Raw genomic sequence first — 17,191 nt, 5'->3', positions numbered from 1 at the left:
GACTCAGAGCACTCCCTTTTCCATTTACAGGATTCTCCTTAAGTTTTTCACCATCTTCTCGTTGTATTCTGTGCACTTGTTGCTGAAGATAGCCAATGAATTAGATAAGTTTAACAGGCAAACATCCCCAAATGCTTGTTAGTGTATTTTTTTTAATCCACAATTCTTTGTGTATTTAGGTGTACTGGATTACGAGCAGTTGTGTTACAAAGTCTTTGGGAGACTGGGAAAATTCACAGCCTCCCTCTTCATCATCATGAGGTATATTGGAGGTAAGAAAAATGAATGTTACATGACTGTAATAGATCCAACATGTGCTCACTCAGAAAGCCAAATCACTGCTCCTCTGTGTCTGCAATGAGCGCATGGAGGGGGGAGGACACGGGGAAACCTTGGTTGATGGAAAGCAGCTTGTGTTTTTTGGAAGCAGCTTCCAGTAAAACCTTGAGTCATTTTACAACATGTCGTGATTCTTTTCTTTGGAACATCTGGGCCCCTTGCCAAATATTAGAGATCGCTATTTTTATGGCAGTTTCCTCCTTTTCTTTTCTCTCCCTCAGTTTTACAGGAAAATGTGTTAACTGCTGTTGTTGTTGTTGTTGTTGTTGTTGTTTTGCTTTTTTTTCCCCCTCAACAGTCATGTCGAGCTACCTCTACATCATACGAACTACCCACCGTTATAAAAGCATTCACAGGAGCCAATGTCAAGTGAGTAACTTAAATATTTTAGCAACTTCCACACAAAATTTCTTTCTTGTTCATGTTTCACTGTTTTATTTCACCTACCACAAGAAACACTGCTGATACTGGCATATTACTTAAATAAATACTATTACCAAATCTAATTTGATGGACCTGGAGGTTGTACACTTATTTCCAAGATATCCGAGGACAAATCAGTCAGGTTGGCCTCTGTCCAAGGAGGAACATCTGATTTGATTTTGGTAGTGGTTCAGATCAGAGCACCAGACCATTTGTTGTGCAGCCAAAGATGTAAACAAAATGTCAATACGGCATAGTTTACTCGCCCTAAAAGGAATGTTTCCTGGTTGCACTAAGACTAAGGTGTTGGTGAAAAACAAAAATTCCTAGAAGGAATGAAAGAGACCAGGAACACCTGAGAGAAGCACTTGAGGTGGACATGTTAAGCAAAATGGCTGCCAGTTGTTTTTCAAGTGCTGAGGGAAGGTGAAATAGGCATTTGTCGCTCTGCTTGGAGCACAGGCGGGATGTGTAGGAGGACTGTCTGGCTGTTTTTAAAGGACGGAGGGTGTTCCATCTCTCTGAGTGGCTCTTTCAGAGGGCCCTTTTAGGGAATCAGTCAGAGTCAGAGACACTTTATTTATCCCCAATGGGCAGTTAAGATAGATGATACTATGCCAATCACACATACAATACACAAACATCATATTGGGGAGACAGGCGACTTTTGTTGTGATTTGGCGCTATATAAATAAAATTGAATTGAATTGAATTGAACAGGTCAGGCTAGGTAGCCCTGGCTGCTTGACCACACGAGCAGCGACCCCAGTCGAAACAATGGAAAATGCACAACATGAGGAAAGACAAGAAAAAAGAACTCCCCCCAGACTGAGCCACACAGGGAGATCAGTTTGAGAACAGAAAAAAACACCTCAGCACATGAATCATCACATCTCACAACATAGAAGGCATAAGCTTCGAAGCATACGCTTTGGAGTGGGGTTGTGGGGTGAGTGTAGGTCTGTGTCAGTGTACATGCATATGTGTGCGTGTGTGTTCCGTGTTCAGCCGAGAGAAAGTGTCCCTTCACCAAAAAGTGTCCCTTCACCCGGCTGGGCAAAAGTCAACAATCTTCAGTCGACGCAGGTAACCTTGAATGAGGAGGAAGAAAGTCACAACACAGTCTTGTTATCTAAGGAGAATATTTTGTTATTCCCGTCAGCTTTTGCCTTGAGCATCCAGCTGGCGCCAGGGGGGCCTTATGAGATGAAAATGGTAGTTGTTTTGGTTAGTGACAAACAAAATGCTTTCAATTTTACAGTTGATGTAGCCGGTGTTAAACAGGACTAAAAGCTGTAGAGGATCTGAGAGGAGTCTGATGAGAAAGTGGATTCAGTGTGCGGTTTTCTGTGTCACAGAACTAATTAGTTTACTTGTAGTCCTGGTTCATCAGTTTATGATGAGATCAAAGCTACTTCATATGCAAGATACACCTGAGAAAGATGATAAGACTAACAGAACATTCTAACTCTAACTAATTCATAGTAGATTTCACAGTATAACACTGCAAAACAACCTAACATGGTGTGTTGCCCCTTTAACACAGCTACAGAAATCTTTACCTACATGATGATTCATTGGTGATCTCTGTCAACTAACACTGACATGCTCTGTCCTGTATTTCAGACAATGGTACATCATGGTGACTACCTGGTGTTGCTGGTTAGTCTTTGCATTATCCTGCCCCTGACACTGCGCAGAGACTTAGGTAAGGAAAGTTGCGATCTTGTTCTTTCGTGACCATAGGGTGAGGGTAGGGACATAAATTGACCGGTAAATTGAGAATTTTGCTTGTACACTCAGCTCTCTCCTCAACATGACAGACTGGTACACCGTCTGCATCATTGCAGCCAGAGCACCAATCCACTTTCAATCTCCTGCTTCCTTCTCCTGGTACTCGTCCCTAATCTGGAATGGGCACACCACAGCCACGACCATGGCCTCAGATTTGGAGGTGCTGATTCTCATTCGCACTTCTTCACACTTGGCTGCAAACCATTCCAGTGCGAGCTGGAGGCCATCACCGGACAAAGCCAACAAAACCACATCATCCACAAAAAGCAGAGATGAGATTCTGAGCCCACCCAAGTAAAGCCTTCCGCAACTTGGCTATGCCTAGAAATTCTGTCCATAAAAATTACGAACAGAATCAGTGACAAAGAGCAGCCTTGGCAGAGCCCATCACCCACAAGTAACGAGTCCGACTTATTGCTGGCTATGCGGACCAGTCTTGCAACGGTTGTATAAGGATTGAATGGCCCAGAGCAATGGGCCAAACACCCCATACACCCCATATGTCCACAAAACACATGTAGACTGGTTGGGCAAACCTCAAGTATTTTGAGAGGATACAGAGCTGGTCCAGTGTCCCTCTTTTGGGCTGTGCCCGCCAGGGGCCCATGGACTAAGGCCAGTCTGGTGGCCGTGATATTCCGAAAACATATAAACAATACATAAAAGAAAAGAAATTCCCTTTACACACACTAGCACACATGCAAGATTTCAAAACCTTTAAAACTTTAATAGCTTAGAGCAGGGGTGCCCAATCCCGGTCCTCGAGAGCTACTATCCTGCAGCTTTTAGATGCATCCCTACTCCGACACAGCTGAATCAAATGGTTTGATCTCTTCAGCATGCCATCATGTTTGGCAAAGGCCTGATAACAAGCCATTCATGTGATTCAGGTGTGTGGGAACAAGGATGCATCTAAAAGCTGCAGGACGGTAGCTCTCGAGGACCGGGATTGGGCACCCCTGGCTTAGAGTGACGTGATACAGGGGGGCATCGCTATTAATTGTGTTTTTCCTCTTTCAGGTTGCCTTGGTTACACAAGTGGTCTGCCACTGCTATGCATGGTCTTTTTTCTGATTGTGGTGAGTGACACACCTTTCCTCATTCCTCATGCTACCATATCATCCTTTACGCAAATCTTTGGCAAATGCCTGTTCTTGGTTTGCCAGTTGAGTTTGAGTCAGAACATATTTCAGTCTTCCAGTGAAATCTCTTCCTGCTACACAAAAGAGCAGGATTCCTTTTTTTTTTTTTTTTTTCTAAAAATGTAGTCAAATGAATTAATTTAATAGTGGAACAGGACAGCACAACAACGGTCAAGTCTTTGTTTCTGATCATGCTGTAAATGCTGTAAATAAACCTTTGCACCTTCACAATAAGGAGCTAAAATGGGAAATTTGCTCTCCGCTCCTTCAAGGTGATCATCAAAAAGTTCCAGATCCCATGCCCTCTCCCTGATATTCACAATGACAACTCGACTCATTCGTTGAACAGCTCACACAGCGACAATACTTCTGACGAGGACACCTGCAGGCCAAAATACTTTGTCATCAATTCACAGGTAAAAGCCTTCAAAACTTAGAACATCTGTAGAACTGAAATAAACCGTAAGGGAATCATTTCTAGTGTTTGGATGTCAGTTATGATTTTTTTTTTTTTTGATCTCCCTTTTTGATCTCCTTTATGCTGTCCCTATTATTGCCTTTGTGTGCCACCCTGATATCCTGCCCATTTACAACAAGCTCAAAGAGTGAGTATACGCTGCCATTTATTTAAATTTCTCTGACAAAAAAAACACACTTTTGAATTTTTTACAGTGATTTTTGTCTGCTGACTAAATAAAACATGTCTTCAACTCTCTGCTGAACAGCCGTTCTCTTGTGTAATCAGTACATAGTTTGCATCATACTTCTGAGTTAAAAGAATATGAAAATCATTAGATTTATTAGATAGGTTTCTATTATCCTATACTGCTGACTTACTGTGAGTGAGTTACACTGTTTCATGACATTTCATACTGCTGAGTTATGAAGAGAATATTGTGTTCAGAGAGTCAGGGCCTTTTTTTTTTTTTTTTTTTGATAGTAGAGACAACAGAGCACATTGCACGGGAGCTTCACACTGTAGGAGTGTTTAGCTGATTTTAGAGTTTAGAAATGTGTTAACATAGAATGTAGAACACTAGAGACACTGCCCCCGATATAATAAAGGCCTCACTGTGTCGTGAACTTAGGAGTAGATTGTAGGAGACCCCTCCCCCACTTGAACTGTGAAAGTAAAACAGAGAGGAGTTAATGCTGAGTGGAAATTCCCCAGAGAATGTTTGGGTGGGGGTCTCAACATTTGTAAATGGATAACTGTGGTCTGGAAGGGAGATGGGTTTTATGACCTAGGGAGTCACCTACACCCACAGTGTTTTAACTGTCACGCACACACATCCACACGCACACTGACTCATGTGCACACACATACACACAGGTATGCGTACACAGTCACACACGAGCACTCACATAGGCTACGTTCACACTGCAGGCGAAAGCGCATCAAATCCGATTTTTTTTTTTTTTTTTTTTTTTTTTTTTTTTTTGACCCTATACCCATATCAGATCATACTATGACAGTGTGAACGGCACAAATCCGATATTTTCAAATCCGATCTGGGTCACTTTCGTATGTGGTACTGAATCCGATACATATCCGATGTTTTAGAAAGCGACTGCTGTTTGAACGGTCAAGTCGCATTAAATCCATCTTTTACATCACTGACACAAGACAGACGCCAATTATCAGCGCTGGAGAAGACATAGCGAACGCTTCCTGGCCATCCCGTGTAGATGTCAGTGAAACTGTTGGGAAGACAATGTTGGAGAAACGTGAACATTTTTTGTACTGTATAATCTGCAGATTCTGACAAATCTGCAACTATCCTTTGAAGCACTGCTCCTCTAAAACAGCAATAAGGATCATTATTAGGTTATCTACATTATTATGTAAATAACTTAAAGCAAAAATTGAGAAACGTAAAGTCCGAAGTCTTTATATTAATGGCCATCAGTCAAACAATATTGTTTGCTCTGGGTCTAAACAGAGCGCGTTGTGTGTGACGTCTTCTTTTGCGCATGCGGGCCGCTTTGAGGGTTCACACTAGAGCGCGTTTGCTGTTGCATTTGACAAAAAAATCGGATTTGATCAAAAAATCGGAATTGAGCATCAAGACCTGCAGTGTGAACGTAGCCATAGACACGCGGGAACGCGCACATGTAGGCATTCATGTGCTCGTGCACATAGACACAGAGTTTGCAGCACGCCGTGGGGGTTTTATGATGGGGACGCCTCTATAAAGCTGGCTGTAACGAACAAAGGGGTGAAGATTTTTGCAGAGGGACACACCGGCCTCGTCTTCCCTTCTAGAAGTGCATGCTTAAATGAAGATGAATAAAGATGAATAAAGGTTTTGTGAAATGACTGAGTTCCGGTGCCGTCTCTGGAAGTTTTGACGAATAAAAGAACCGGGGTAAAACTGATTTCGCAACAACACCCACCTTTTGTTGGAAGCAGAAAAACAGGGAGCCAAGGTCATAACTCAGGCTTACTGACAGTTAGAAAGAATGTGAATGCTTGGTTTGTGGCTGTGGCGCATTTTGTATAGCTTCTTTTCTTTTGTTTAGTAGCTTTCTGCCTTCACCTGAGAGGGTGTGCCCTAGGTATGTGCCTTCGGGTCTCCATAATTAGAGTTTATTTAAAGATACCTTGTGGCCCTAACTCAGCCAAGTGACGTAACATAGCCATAGTATTTTGCTTACACCCTTCCTCTGTGTGGCCAGTCACTAAAATGTCATCTACGTAGAGTAGAAACTGTCTCTGCCCCTCAAAAGTGAAGCCAAACAGGTGTTGTGGGTCGGGGTGGAAAGGCAATTCAATTCAATTCAATTTTATTTATATGGCGCCAAATCACAAAAAAAGTCGCCTCAAGGCATTTGATAAGTCTATCACTGAGAACCATTGTTCTTTTGGAGTGACTTGATTCAGTATAGTGTGGGGATTTGCTAATTCTGGTGGCATCATTTCAGTGATTTCATTTATTGCTCGCAGATCATGCACTAGACGGTATTTTGCAGTATTAGCTTTCTTCACCACTTAAACAAAACATCAGTCTTTGTTGTTTTATTATTATTATTATTATTATTATTATTATTATTTAAATTCTCCTTTCTCAAAAACAGAAAATGAAATTGTAGTTGTTCTTGGCTGAGAAACATAAAACCTCCTTTTGTTTTTTTTGTTTTTTCTTTCGAGACAAGAAACTAAGTTTTAACTTTTCTGCCTTATCACCTAAAGCAAAGCAGACAACCCATCTCCCAGCTGGCTCTGAACTTATCATCATCAAGGTCGCATGGTGAGAGCCACTTCAGAAGTCACAGTACTCCTCACATTTCAACATTTCAAAAAAAAAAAAAAAAACTAAACTCAGCACACTACACAGAGAACAACAGCCAAGACACAACTGGAAATGCTGTTCTTGTTTGTCCTCCTTGAACTTTAGAATAAACTTATTACATCTGCAATAGTAAATCATATGCCTAATCATTATATGTCACTGTGATCCACGAGTGTGATCACAAATTTACTTATTTTTCAATCCAACAAAACAAACAAACAAAAAAACAAAAACAAATTGCTGATGGCATGAACGCTTTACACACATGAGTCAGGATGCAAATAAAGGATGCTGCCAAAAACAAATCAGAAGTATGAGGGGAAAAACTGAGCTCACAGACAGCTGCATGTTTGTTTAATAGCATGCAGCTCCTGCTCTAAAAAACGTGTTACTTGCTCATCAGCTTAGCAGTGACCACATATTTAATTCAGCTTCTCAATTTTGTAGCTTTAGCTGTTGCATACAGGGTTTAGCTTATTAGTTGTTAGTATAGGTGTGCTCTATATTTCAGCAATGTCTCATCTTGGATGACAGGTTTTCAAGCAGGTCAAGTGCCTCTATGCACTTAATTAGTTTAGATATTTTCTGTATTACCGTCATCTCATATGTCATTGTACTGAATTTGAGCAAACCTTAAGCTTGATGCAGACTACTTTTAACAATTATCCACCTCACATCATATTAATATTATTTCATTATTAATGCTATTATCTTTTCATATAACAGCAATAGTATATTACAATATTTTATTTATATTTTATTTTGCATCCACCAATGGCTGTGGGTGATCTGCAGTTTCACCCTTTCCCAAGCTGGAGACATTTTCCTTTTCACACACTTTCCTTGGCTGAACAATGACACAACCTTAATATACTTTATGCATCTCTCTATTTCATTTAATATGTGTTTGTGTGAATTATCTGCTTTCTTTCATTCTATTCATTCTGGGCATGGTCTTCATCCTAACTATGTTTCATTGTTAACACCAGTTTACAGGTTGTTATCCTTGCTATTATTAGTTTGAATACATTAAAGATAAGCTCTAATGTAATTTAGCCTTTTGTTTATTTTACTTTATTCCTCTTGTATTTATATTTATTCAGTCGGGTCTGTTTCCAACCCTTTTTAAACTTCAGTCGGCTGATAATACAATCCTGTTTTTGTGATCTCTACTTTGATCTCTAATTTTCAGTTCTCCCTTCAGTTTCGATTTCTCATGCTTGGAAAAGTCTATACTCTTCCTTACGTTTTTTTTTAATGCTTTTACTTTTTTGTCTGTCTCTCCCTTTCATCTGTCTGGGTGGTGGCAGCCACAGTGGTTGCAGCTAATCATTCCGTGTCGGGCGTTCTCTGTCTTACAGTCCCTTTCTTTTGGATTATTCCTGCTCCAGCTTGTTGTTTTTCTAAACATTTCTAATCAAGTGTTAATTTTTCTTGTTTATTCTCCATTTTCATAGATTTTGCTGGGCCGTCACTGGCACACTTGACTTCAGAGTGGTTTACTGATACGGCCTTCGACTTCACCCTAAAGGTGAAGCGCTATCAGTTTTATGAGATGAAACTCAACCGTTCTCCTTTGTCACCAGTACGTGAGCCTCAGCAAAGAAAACAAAAAATGGAAGTAGTTCAGCAGCGTATTGTGCTGTAAAATCAACTTACTTCCAGACACATACACACATATAGACATTTGCGCGCTTATTTAACTTAAACCTATTTGGTCACGAAGTAATTTCGGCTACCTCTAAAACCAGCCTACACTTAGGTCCTTTTGGTGAACTTAAACCTATTTTACGCGTTTCTTTAAACCCTTATGGCGGGTTAGACCAAAATAGTGTTTTCTCACCCTCAGACGTCTCAGTGGTGTTTCGGATCATCAGACTGAATCCCACCGCCGTGGACCAGACTATAAACACCGGCCCGGACCTGAATTCACGTCCCAGGGCTTTCGTCCTCGTCTAAGAGGGCTGTGCACAGACTTCGGTGCTGGCTTCCCACGGCGTCAGGAATCAGTGCTGGATCCTGGAACAGAGTCACAGATAACAGTTCTGATGTTTCTGCCCCGGCTACGAAGGACCAAAATAAATGTCAAGAGATTTATTCTAAATGACACTTCTTCAGCTGAGAGTCAGAGAGTGGAGACACACACGTTGCAAGGGCGGTCACAGAGCGCTCACATCAGAGTGGGGGCCCTGTGAAGTGCGCTTTGTTACCACTCTGGTCTTTATTTATATACAAAAAGTAATACAATAGTGAATACATCTGTTCATAGACAGAGGAATGTTAGTGCATATGCAGGTGTGTGTGTGTGTGTGTGTGTGTGTGTGTGTTGTGGGACTCAGAAGGGAGTGGAGACAAGAGTGGTTCAGCTCTTATTATCGCTGTGGGAAGAAACTAAGAAAGAGAACAGAACAAGTTTTTGTAGTGAACAACAGTCTAACACATCTAAAAGGTCATAATGCAGTATTCTATCATATGCAAACTTATATCATTAAAAGCTTATAATGACTACTAAGTACAATTTTCCATTGACACACACCAAGGTTAATTATGGAGTTCCACAGGGTTCAGTGCTAGGACCAATTCTGTTTACATTATACATGCTTACCCTTGGCAGTATCATCAGAAGACATAGCATACATTTTCACTGCTATGCAGATGACACCCAGCTCTATCTGTCCATGAAGCCAGATCACACACACCAATTAGTTAAACTGCAGGAATGTCTTAAAGACATAAAGACCTGGATGGCCGCTAACTTTCTGCTTCTTAATTCAAATAAAACTGAGGTTATTGGACTCGGCCCTGAAAATCTTAGAAATATGGTATCTAACCAGATTCTTACTCTGGATGGCATTACCTTGGCCTCCAGTAACGCTGTGAGGAAACTTGGAGTCATTTTTGACCAAGACAAGTCCTTCAACGCACATATTAAACAAGTATGTAAGACTGATTTCTTCCATTTGTGCAAAATCTCTAAAATTAGAAATATCCTGTCTCAGAGTGACGCTGAAAAACTAGTTCATGCATTTATTACTTCCAGGCTGGACTACTGCAATTCATTATTATCAGGATGTCCTAAAAACCCGCTGAAAAGCCTTCAGTTAATCCAAAATGCTGCAGCAAGAGTACTGACAGGGACTAGAAAGAGAGAGCATATTTCTCCTGTTTTGGCTTCCCTTCATTGGCTTCCTGTTAAATCCAGAATTGAATTCAAAATCTTGCTCCTCAGATACAAGATCTTAAATAATCAGGCCCCATCTTATCTTAATGACCTTGTAGTACCATATCACCCTATTAGAGCACTTCGCTCTCGCTCTGCAGGCCTACTTGTTGTTCTTAGATTATTTAAAAGTAGAATGGGAGGCAGAGCCTTCAGTTTTCAGGCCCCTCTTCTGTGGAACCAGCTTCCAGTTTGGATTCAGGAGACAGACACTATCTCTACTTTTAAGATTAGGCTTAAAACTTTCCTTTTTGCTAAAGCATATAGTTAGGGCTGGACCAGGTGACCCTGAATCGTCCCTTTCTTTCCTCACCTTTCTCACTCACTATGTGTTACTAGACCTCTCTGCATTGAATCATATCTGTTATTAGTCTCATGTCTTTCATCCTGTCTTTTTTCTCTCACCCCAACCAGTCGCAGCAGATGGCCCCGCCCCTCCCTGAGCCTGGTTCTGCCAGAGGTTTCTTCCTGTTAAAAGGGAGTTTTTCCTTCCTACTGTCTCCAAAGTGCTTGCTCATAGGGGGTCATATGATTGTTGGGTTTTTCTCTGTATCTATTATTGTACGATCTACTGTGCAATATAAAGCGCCTTGAGGCGACTGTTGTTGTGATTTGGTGCTATATAAATAAAATTGAATTGAATTGAATTGAACTGAGGAGTACACAACTTCAGTGACCAGCTACATCAGGAAGTGCATAGAGCATGTCACTGTCTCCAAGATCGTCATCAAACGTGCAAACCATAAACCCTGGTTTTCTGCAAAGCTACATAGCCTGATGAAAATCAAAGACTCTGCCTTTAAGTCCAACAATAGGGAAGCTTACACTACAGCCAGAGCAGACCAGGCAAAGCGAGAGTATGCAGAAAAAATCAACACACACTTCACAGGTTCAAAGGACACTCGGCGCATATGGTAGGGCGTTCAAACAATCATGTGCTACAAGCCAACACCTCCGGCATGCAGCAGTGATCCCTCTTTGCCAGAGAAACTGAATGCTTCTTTGCAGAGTAAAACCATGAAAGGCTTCTGGACCTGACAACATAACTGACCAGGTGCTTTGGGAGCGTGCTGACCAGCTCACAGGCATCTTCACGGACATCTTGAATACATCACTGAGCTCAGCTCTGGTACCTGCATGCCTCAAAACCACAACATTCATCCCAGGGCCAAAGAAGTCCACTGTGATCTGCCTCAATCACTACTGACCAGTGGAACTTACACCCATCATCACAAAGTGCTTTGAGAGGCTGCTATTGAGGCACATGAAAACTCAGCTTCCAAAGAATCTGGACCCGCTACAGTTTGCTTACCGCCCAAACCACTCCACAGATGATGCCATCTTGTCTCCTCTTCACCTTTCTCTCTCCCACCTCGACAAAAAGGACACTTTTGTCAGAATGCTGTTTATTGACTTCAGTTCAGCATTCAACACAGTCATTCTCCAGAAGCTTGTAAAGAAGTTGGACCTACTGACAATAGATATCACTCTCTGCAATTGGATCTTGGACTTCCTAACTGACAGGCCCCAGTCTGTCTTCATAGGAAATAATACTTCCAAAGTCCTCAGACTGAGTACAGGTTCGCCGCAGGGCTGTGTGCTTAGTCCACTGCTGTTCACCCTGCTAACACATGACTGTATTGCACAGTAATTCTCAAATCACATCATCAAGTTTGCAGATGACACAACAGTGGTGTGTCTCATCTCCAGCAACGGTGAGTCTGAAAACAGAGAGGAGGTACAAGACCTGGTGGACTGGTGTCAGAATAATAACCTGTCTCTAAATGTTCAGAAGACTAAAGAGATGGTTGTTAACTTCACGAAGAGTTCAACGACCCTGCCAGTTTGTAGTCGGGATGAGTCGACATTGCAAAATGATATTAGTTTGACCCACTTAAATACTCCTAAAACAACATAGAAGCCACCAGAGAATTTAGGTGGTGTGTGTGGAAGCAAACCTCTTTTGCTTAAATATACATGTAACGAAAAAATGTTGTTCTTCCCTGTAAGTTTGAAAAAAATGTTAGGGACTGTAAAATATGAATTACTACAAATAATAGGTCGTGTGGAATAACCTCCCTGTGTCTTTCTCATTGTGCAGATTCGTACCACTGTCAACCACCTCCTGTGCCCTTCTAAGGGATTCAGCTGGGTTCGTCACACTACCATCACTGTGTTCTTGCTGGCTGGCACAAATGCCCTGGTTATTTTCGTTCCCACCATCAGGGACATCTTTGGCTTTATAGGTATGTGTCTGCATACAAGATACTGTAATAACATCTTAAAGAGCAACAGTAAAAGAAAGGATTGTGACTAAAATGCCAAATGTCTTTACAATGTCAGACATTTCTGCTGCTGCCATGCTCATCTTCATCCTGCCTTCAGCTTTCTACATCAGACTGGTCAAGAAAGAGTCCATGAAGTCTGGGCAAAAGATCGGGGTAAGATGGAGTTCGATGAAATGAACCGTTTTTGAACTTTACACTTATTTGTTTCCTTGCCAAGGATTCGACACGGTTGTAGCTGCAGTAATTAGCCCTTTAGTTTAACTTCATATTAAGCAAACAATCTTATGTTTTATTGTTTTTTCATTAATTATCATATTTTTAATTACAAAACAGTACAGTGCAACAAACTAATACTATATCTTCTGCATTGCTAAGCTAAAGTAAGATAATTAGCTTTATACTGAACCAAAGACAACAAATTACACGTCTTAAACTGTGAAAGGTTTCATTTAACTTGGTGTGAATGAACACATTAGCTAACTGTGATCTTATTTTGCTCTCTAGGCATGCCTCTTCCTCCTCATCTGTATCACGGTCATGTCCAGCAGCATGATCCTCATCATTCTGGACTGGATCAAGAACGCCACAAGCGAGGTCTCTCCTGAAACTGTATTTAGTCTTTATAACCTGCTGAAGGTCTGCGCAGCGACAACACTACTGCTTTGAGAAGGCCTGCGAGCCTCCCGGTTCCACTTCCCCCACTCAGGGGTTGTGGGAAACTTGAAATTTTTTCTTTATGGGAGAATACTTTGAATTTTGACCACATGCCGTGATACCTGTTAAACATGCAAAAAAAAAAAAAAACCAACCTAAGAAACAACTAAAAACAGGTTGCACTCTTGAACACCTTCAACCAAACAATAACGAACAAGAGAGCTCGACGCGGATTCCTTCCCACCGAGTGGAGAGCCCGTCGTAGATGGCACACTGTGCTTCCAACATTCACACGTCACCGAAATGTTGTCATCTATTTATGGAAGACCGGAGATGTGCAGAAAATGTTGTTTCTGCACATCTCCGCTTGAGAGTACGTCAACCAACTCTTGACCTCAGCAGCAAAGAAAAAAAAAACCTCCAAGCTAAAGCCAACAACAGAATGTGGAAGAACTACTATGTTTAGTTGTTTTTTTTTAATCTCCAAAACACCTATGCACCGTGCTAAAGAGAGAGACCAAGTTCAGCTTAGATAGACCCAGGCCATATTTTGCTGTAATACCATTCTGTACCATAAGATGGTGCAGCAGGTTAATGTAAAATTTATTATCAATGAAAATAAAATTTTATTTACAACAGTGTGAGAAAAGGAAAAGCTTCATGAGGGGAAAGGTGCAGTTAAAAAAACAAGCTGTCAAAAAAAAAAAAAAAAACCAGCAACAGCCCTTTTAAAAATTAAAAACACTGCCCACTGGTGGATGAAGTTTTAGTTGCAATTTGCAAAAAGTACCTTTGAGGGCTTTGTTTTAGAAATGTAAGCCAATCAATGCCTGTAGGAGGCAGTGTTTAATTCAAATAAAAGAAAAGTTAAAACACACACGTCTTTCAGATTCTTTAGTATTTAACAAAGTGAGTGTTTGTTCACATGGAGACAACTTCAACTCCACTGTCTTTTAAAAATGAAGCAGTGGGCTCAGATAATTTTGAGTTTTAGTTTATTTCTCCAGAGAAAGATTTCTGCAGAGCTGAAACACCAGCTTGACAATGCTGCCCCCAAGCTGACGGAGGTTGACATTGTGCTCCAAGGATCAGACACCGAGGTTCATCCATGGCACCAATTCAGTTGGCTTAAGCGCTCTGTGTGTGTGTGTGTGTGTGTGTGTTTAGGCCAAGGAAGATGAGTTTTTCACTGCAACTTGTTTTACTGAAGCTATGCAAGTGTGTTGAGACTTCATTTCAGGATTTGTGTGGTGTGTACCCTGAATAGTTTTAAGGGGCAGGTCAAAATGAAACTTCATTCTGATGCAAGAATACCTTTAACAGCTGGTCAATCTGCCATCGTAACTGAAAGTCCAGAGGTCACGTTTCTGATATTTGCAGGGTTTGACTGCCATTTTTTAAGCACAAATTGGGGGGGGGGGGGGGGGGGGGAACAGAATTGTAGTTCATAGTTGTAGATACTCCTCCCTCCTTCAAACATGGGCTCAGACTTCACGGAAGCTCACCCACAAATGCAGATTTCATGATTATTTTCTTACCTGAATTTGTGAATTCGTAACAATTTTAGGTACACAAATGATGTCGGCCTGAAAAAAACAAACATCTTTCAATGAACAGATGCCCTATCATCAGCAGGACTCTTATCTCAGGCTGGTCCTTGTCCTCCACATGCTTTCTTCTTGTTCTTTTTGGGGACGAGTCGACTTTAATATGAGTCTGTGCCTAACACATGAATTGGATGATAGCAGAGTTAAGACTCAATTTGTTTGCATGTCTAAGTGAAAGAGGTGCATCTTCAACATGTTTATGTCTGGATGGGAAACAAAAATGTGTCATAATCGTGCAAACTGGGATGTTTAATCTAAAACATGAACACTAATGTGAAAGAATAGTGGGTTTAACACGACGGTAATGTGGAGTTCGTCACATAAACCACCTCCAACTCTACACTTCAAAGACCAAGGAACTGGTTGTGGACTTCGGGAGGTCCAGATCAGGTCCACTGCCAGTTCAGACAGAGAGAGAGGAGGTGGTCAACGCATACAAGTACCTCGGGCTGTGGGTGGACAACAAGATGGACTGGTCATGCAACACAGAGCACTTGTATAAAAAAGGCCAAAGCAGACTGTACTTCTTCAGGAGGCGGAGGTCCTTCAACATCTGCAGGAAGCTCCTGAGGATGTTTTACCAGTCTGTGGTTGCTGGAGTACTTTTCTATGCTGTGGTGTGCTGGGTGAGCAGCACAGCAAAGAAGGACTCATCCAGGCTGGCTCTGTGGTCAGCATGGAGCTGGACACTCTGGTGACAGTGGCAGAGAAAAGGACAAAAGAAACTGCTGGACATTATGGACAATGCTGGGCATCCTCTGCACACGGCCATAAACAACCAGAGGAGTCTGTTCAGTGACAGGTTGCTTCTCCCAAAGACAAGAACCAACAGACTTAAAAACTCCTTTGTTCCACACGCTATCAAACTGTTTAACTCCTCTCTGGAGGGGAGAGGGAGGGGAAACAGGAGGACAAAGGAGGAGGGAACTAAGCTGTAGTGCCTCTTCACTGTGCAATACTTTTTGTTAATATCCAACGGTGCAATAGACTCACAATACTGTGAAATGTGCAATTCCCTTGTATTCTTATTCCTATTTATCCCTTTTGTATACTCTGTATTTATATATGTCTCTGTATTGTGTGTGTATATATGGTACATTTCTGCTCACATTCTGTAACTTCTGTCGGTGCTGTGCTATTGGAAACCAAATTTCCCGGAGGAACCCACCCGAGGGATTAATAAAGTTTTATCTAATCTAATGTGTGACTGTTTTACAGTACTTTGCAAGAATCCTGTTTCCAAAGAGCCAGACTGCATTGTAATTTTGTTAAAAGCAGTCATTAGCAACAGCACTGCAGAGGTCAGTCCAGTCCTTGTGCCTGACCATTTTCAGAGGAATGCTTTAACACTGACTTATGAATTATTCAAGCATAACTCAAGGGACGAACTAGTGTTGTGTCTACAGAGTAACAGACAACTTGGCAAAGAACCCATTTTAACTTCTTTAAGCACTTAGATACTTGCAGCCTGTTGCAAAAAGACATTTTCCCCAAATTTCTTTAGTGTATCTATAAAGCTGAAAAGATGAAACCATTTGACAGCCCAAAAAAACCCCAAAACAAAACAAACAAAAAAACCCCAGGAAAAATAGTATCGCTAGTAGCTGAAAAATTGGCAAATCCCAGTCGATATAAGGACACACAGACGTTTAGTGTGTCCTTCTACAAATTTGAGGAAATTTGACAAACAAAAGCAGCCAAAGAAGACTTAAGGAAAGCCTAAAAACTGATCTACAGCAGAGGAACAGTATTCTGAAAGTCATGTCTTTAAAAGAAAAATCCATCCGTCTACTGTTCACTTACACCTCATTAGAAACAGGGAAGGGAAACGGAGAAAAGACTGAGGGTATGCCAAATTACTCAAGAGCTGGACTGAAAATCAGGTCTTATTGAGATGTTAATTCCACATTCCTGCTATAAATTATTGTCACTAAGCGCAGACAGGATAAAACAGTGAGTGTCTACAACCACGTGTAAAACACGGGGGAGGCTTTGGTTTTGGGGTGCTTGTCAGCCAGTGGTGTTGGTGATGTTCCTGTTCCATCATGATGATGATGATCCCAAACACACTGCTAATACAGTAAAAGCAAAGACAGAAAAAGACACTGGAACAGTCAGACTCAGTCAGCTTTTTTGTTTAGACCCAGTATGTATCCATGTATGTCTACACGTTTCAATACATTGTTGGCTCTAGACTTTTGCACAGTACCATAAAAGAAACCTAAGAAAAAGAGCATTTCTCTTCATGTCACGCTGTTCTCCAACGACCATGAACGCACCAACGCTGTTGGTCACTCTACATATATCTACCTTGATATTGTTTATTAGATTCATGTCACACCGTGTAGCCTGCAATTAAATCTTACAGTGACCCGGCGCTCTAACAGGAAGTCTTTCATGCAACTCCTGTCACAACACACACAGAAGCACG

The 17,191-nt window shown here is 41.4% G+C and overlaps 1 protein-coding gene across 2 annotated transcripts; it reads left to right on the top strand.

Moving 5' to 3' along the window:
* LOC146554960 (sodium-coupled neutral amino acid symporter 2-like) lies at positions 1–14,019 on the top strand. 2 transcript variants are annotated; one of them, XM_085250783.1, is made up of 8 exons: positions 1–272; positions 638–708; positions 2,389–2,470; positions 3,577–3,635; positions 3,971–4,114; positions 12,313–12,457; positions 12,555–12,652; positions 13,004–14,019. In XM_085250783.1, exons 1-8 carry the CDS (start codon positions 257–259, stop codon positions 13,163–13,165), a joined length of 777 nt encoding a protein of 258 aa, XP_085106909.1. In that variant the 5' UTR covers positions 1–256; the 3' UTR covers positions 13,166–14,019. The 2 variants fall into 2 exon arrangements, with proteins under 2 accessions (XP_085106909.1, XP_085106908.1); XM_085250782.1 differs by having other exon boundaries at positions 1–708.
* Positions 14,020–17,191: the final 3,172 nt, after the last annotated feature.

The sequence above is a fragment of the Mchenga conophoros genome, linkage group LG17, assembly GCF_057382185.1.
Source record: "Mchenga conophoros isolate Kocher_MC1m ecotype Shallow Benthic linkage group LG17, M_conophoros_male_GT1.1, whole genome shotgun sequence".
In the NCBI taxonomy this organism is placed as follows: domain Eukaryota; kingdom Metazoa; phylum Chordata; class Actinopteri; order Cichliformes; family Cichlidae; genus Mchenga; species Mchenga conophoros.
This window is presented reverse-complemented; position numbering and strand designations above follow the sequence as displayed.

What these genes read in the sequence shown, in the direction of transcription:
- LOC146554960 (XM_085250782.1), top strand. Translation starts at nt 286, where the DNA reads ATGTTACATGACTGTAATAGATCCAACATGTGCTCACTCAGAAAGCCA. An exon ending in TGGTCTTTTTTCTGATTGTG is followed by an intron (nt 3,636 to 3,970) that starts GTGAGTGACACA and finishes CGCTCCTTCAAG; the next exon opens with GTGATCATCAAAAAGTTCCA. An exon ending in AGTCTGGGCAAAAGATCGGG is followed by an intron (nt 12,653 to 13,003) that starts GTAAGATGGAGT and finishes TTTGCTCTCTAG; the next exon opens with GCATGCCTCTTCCTCCTCAT.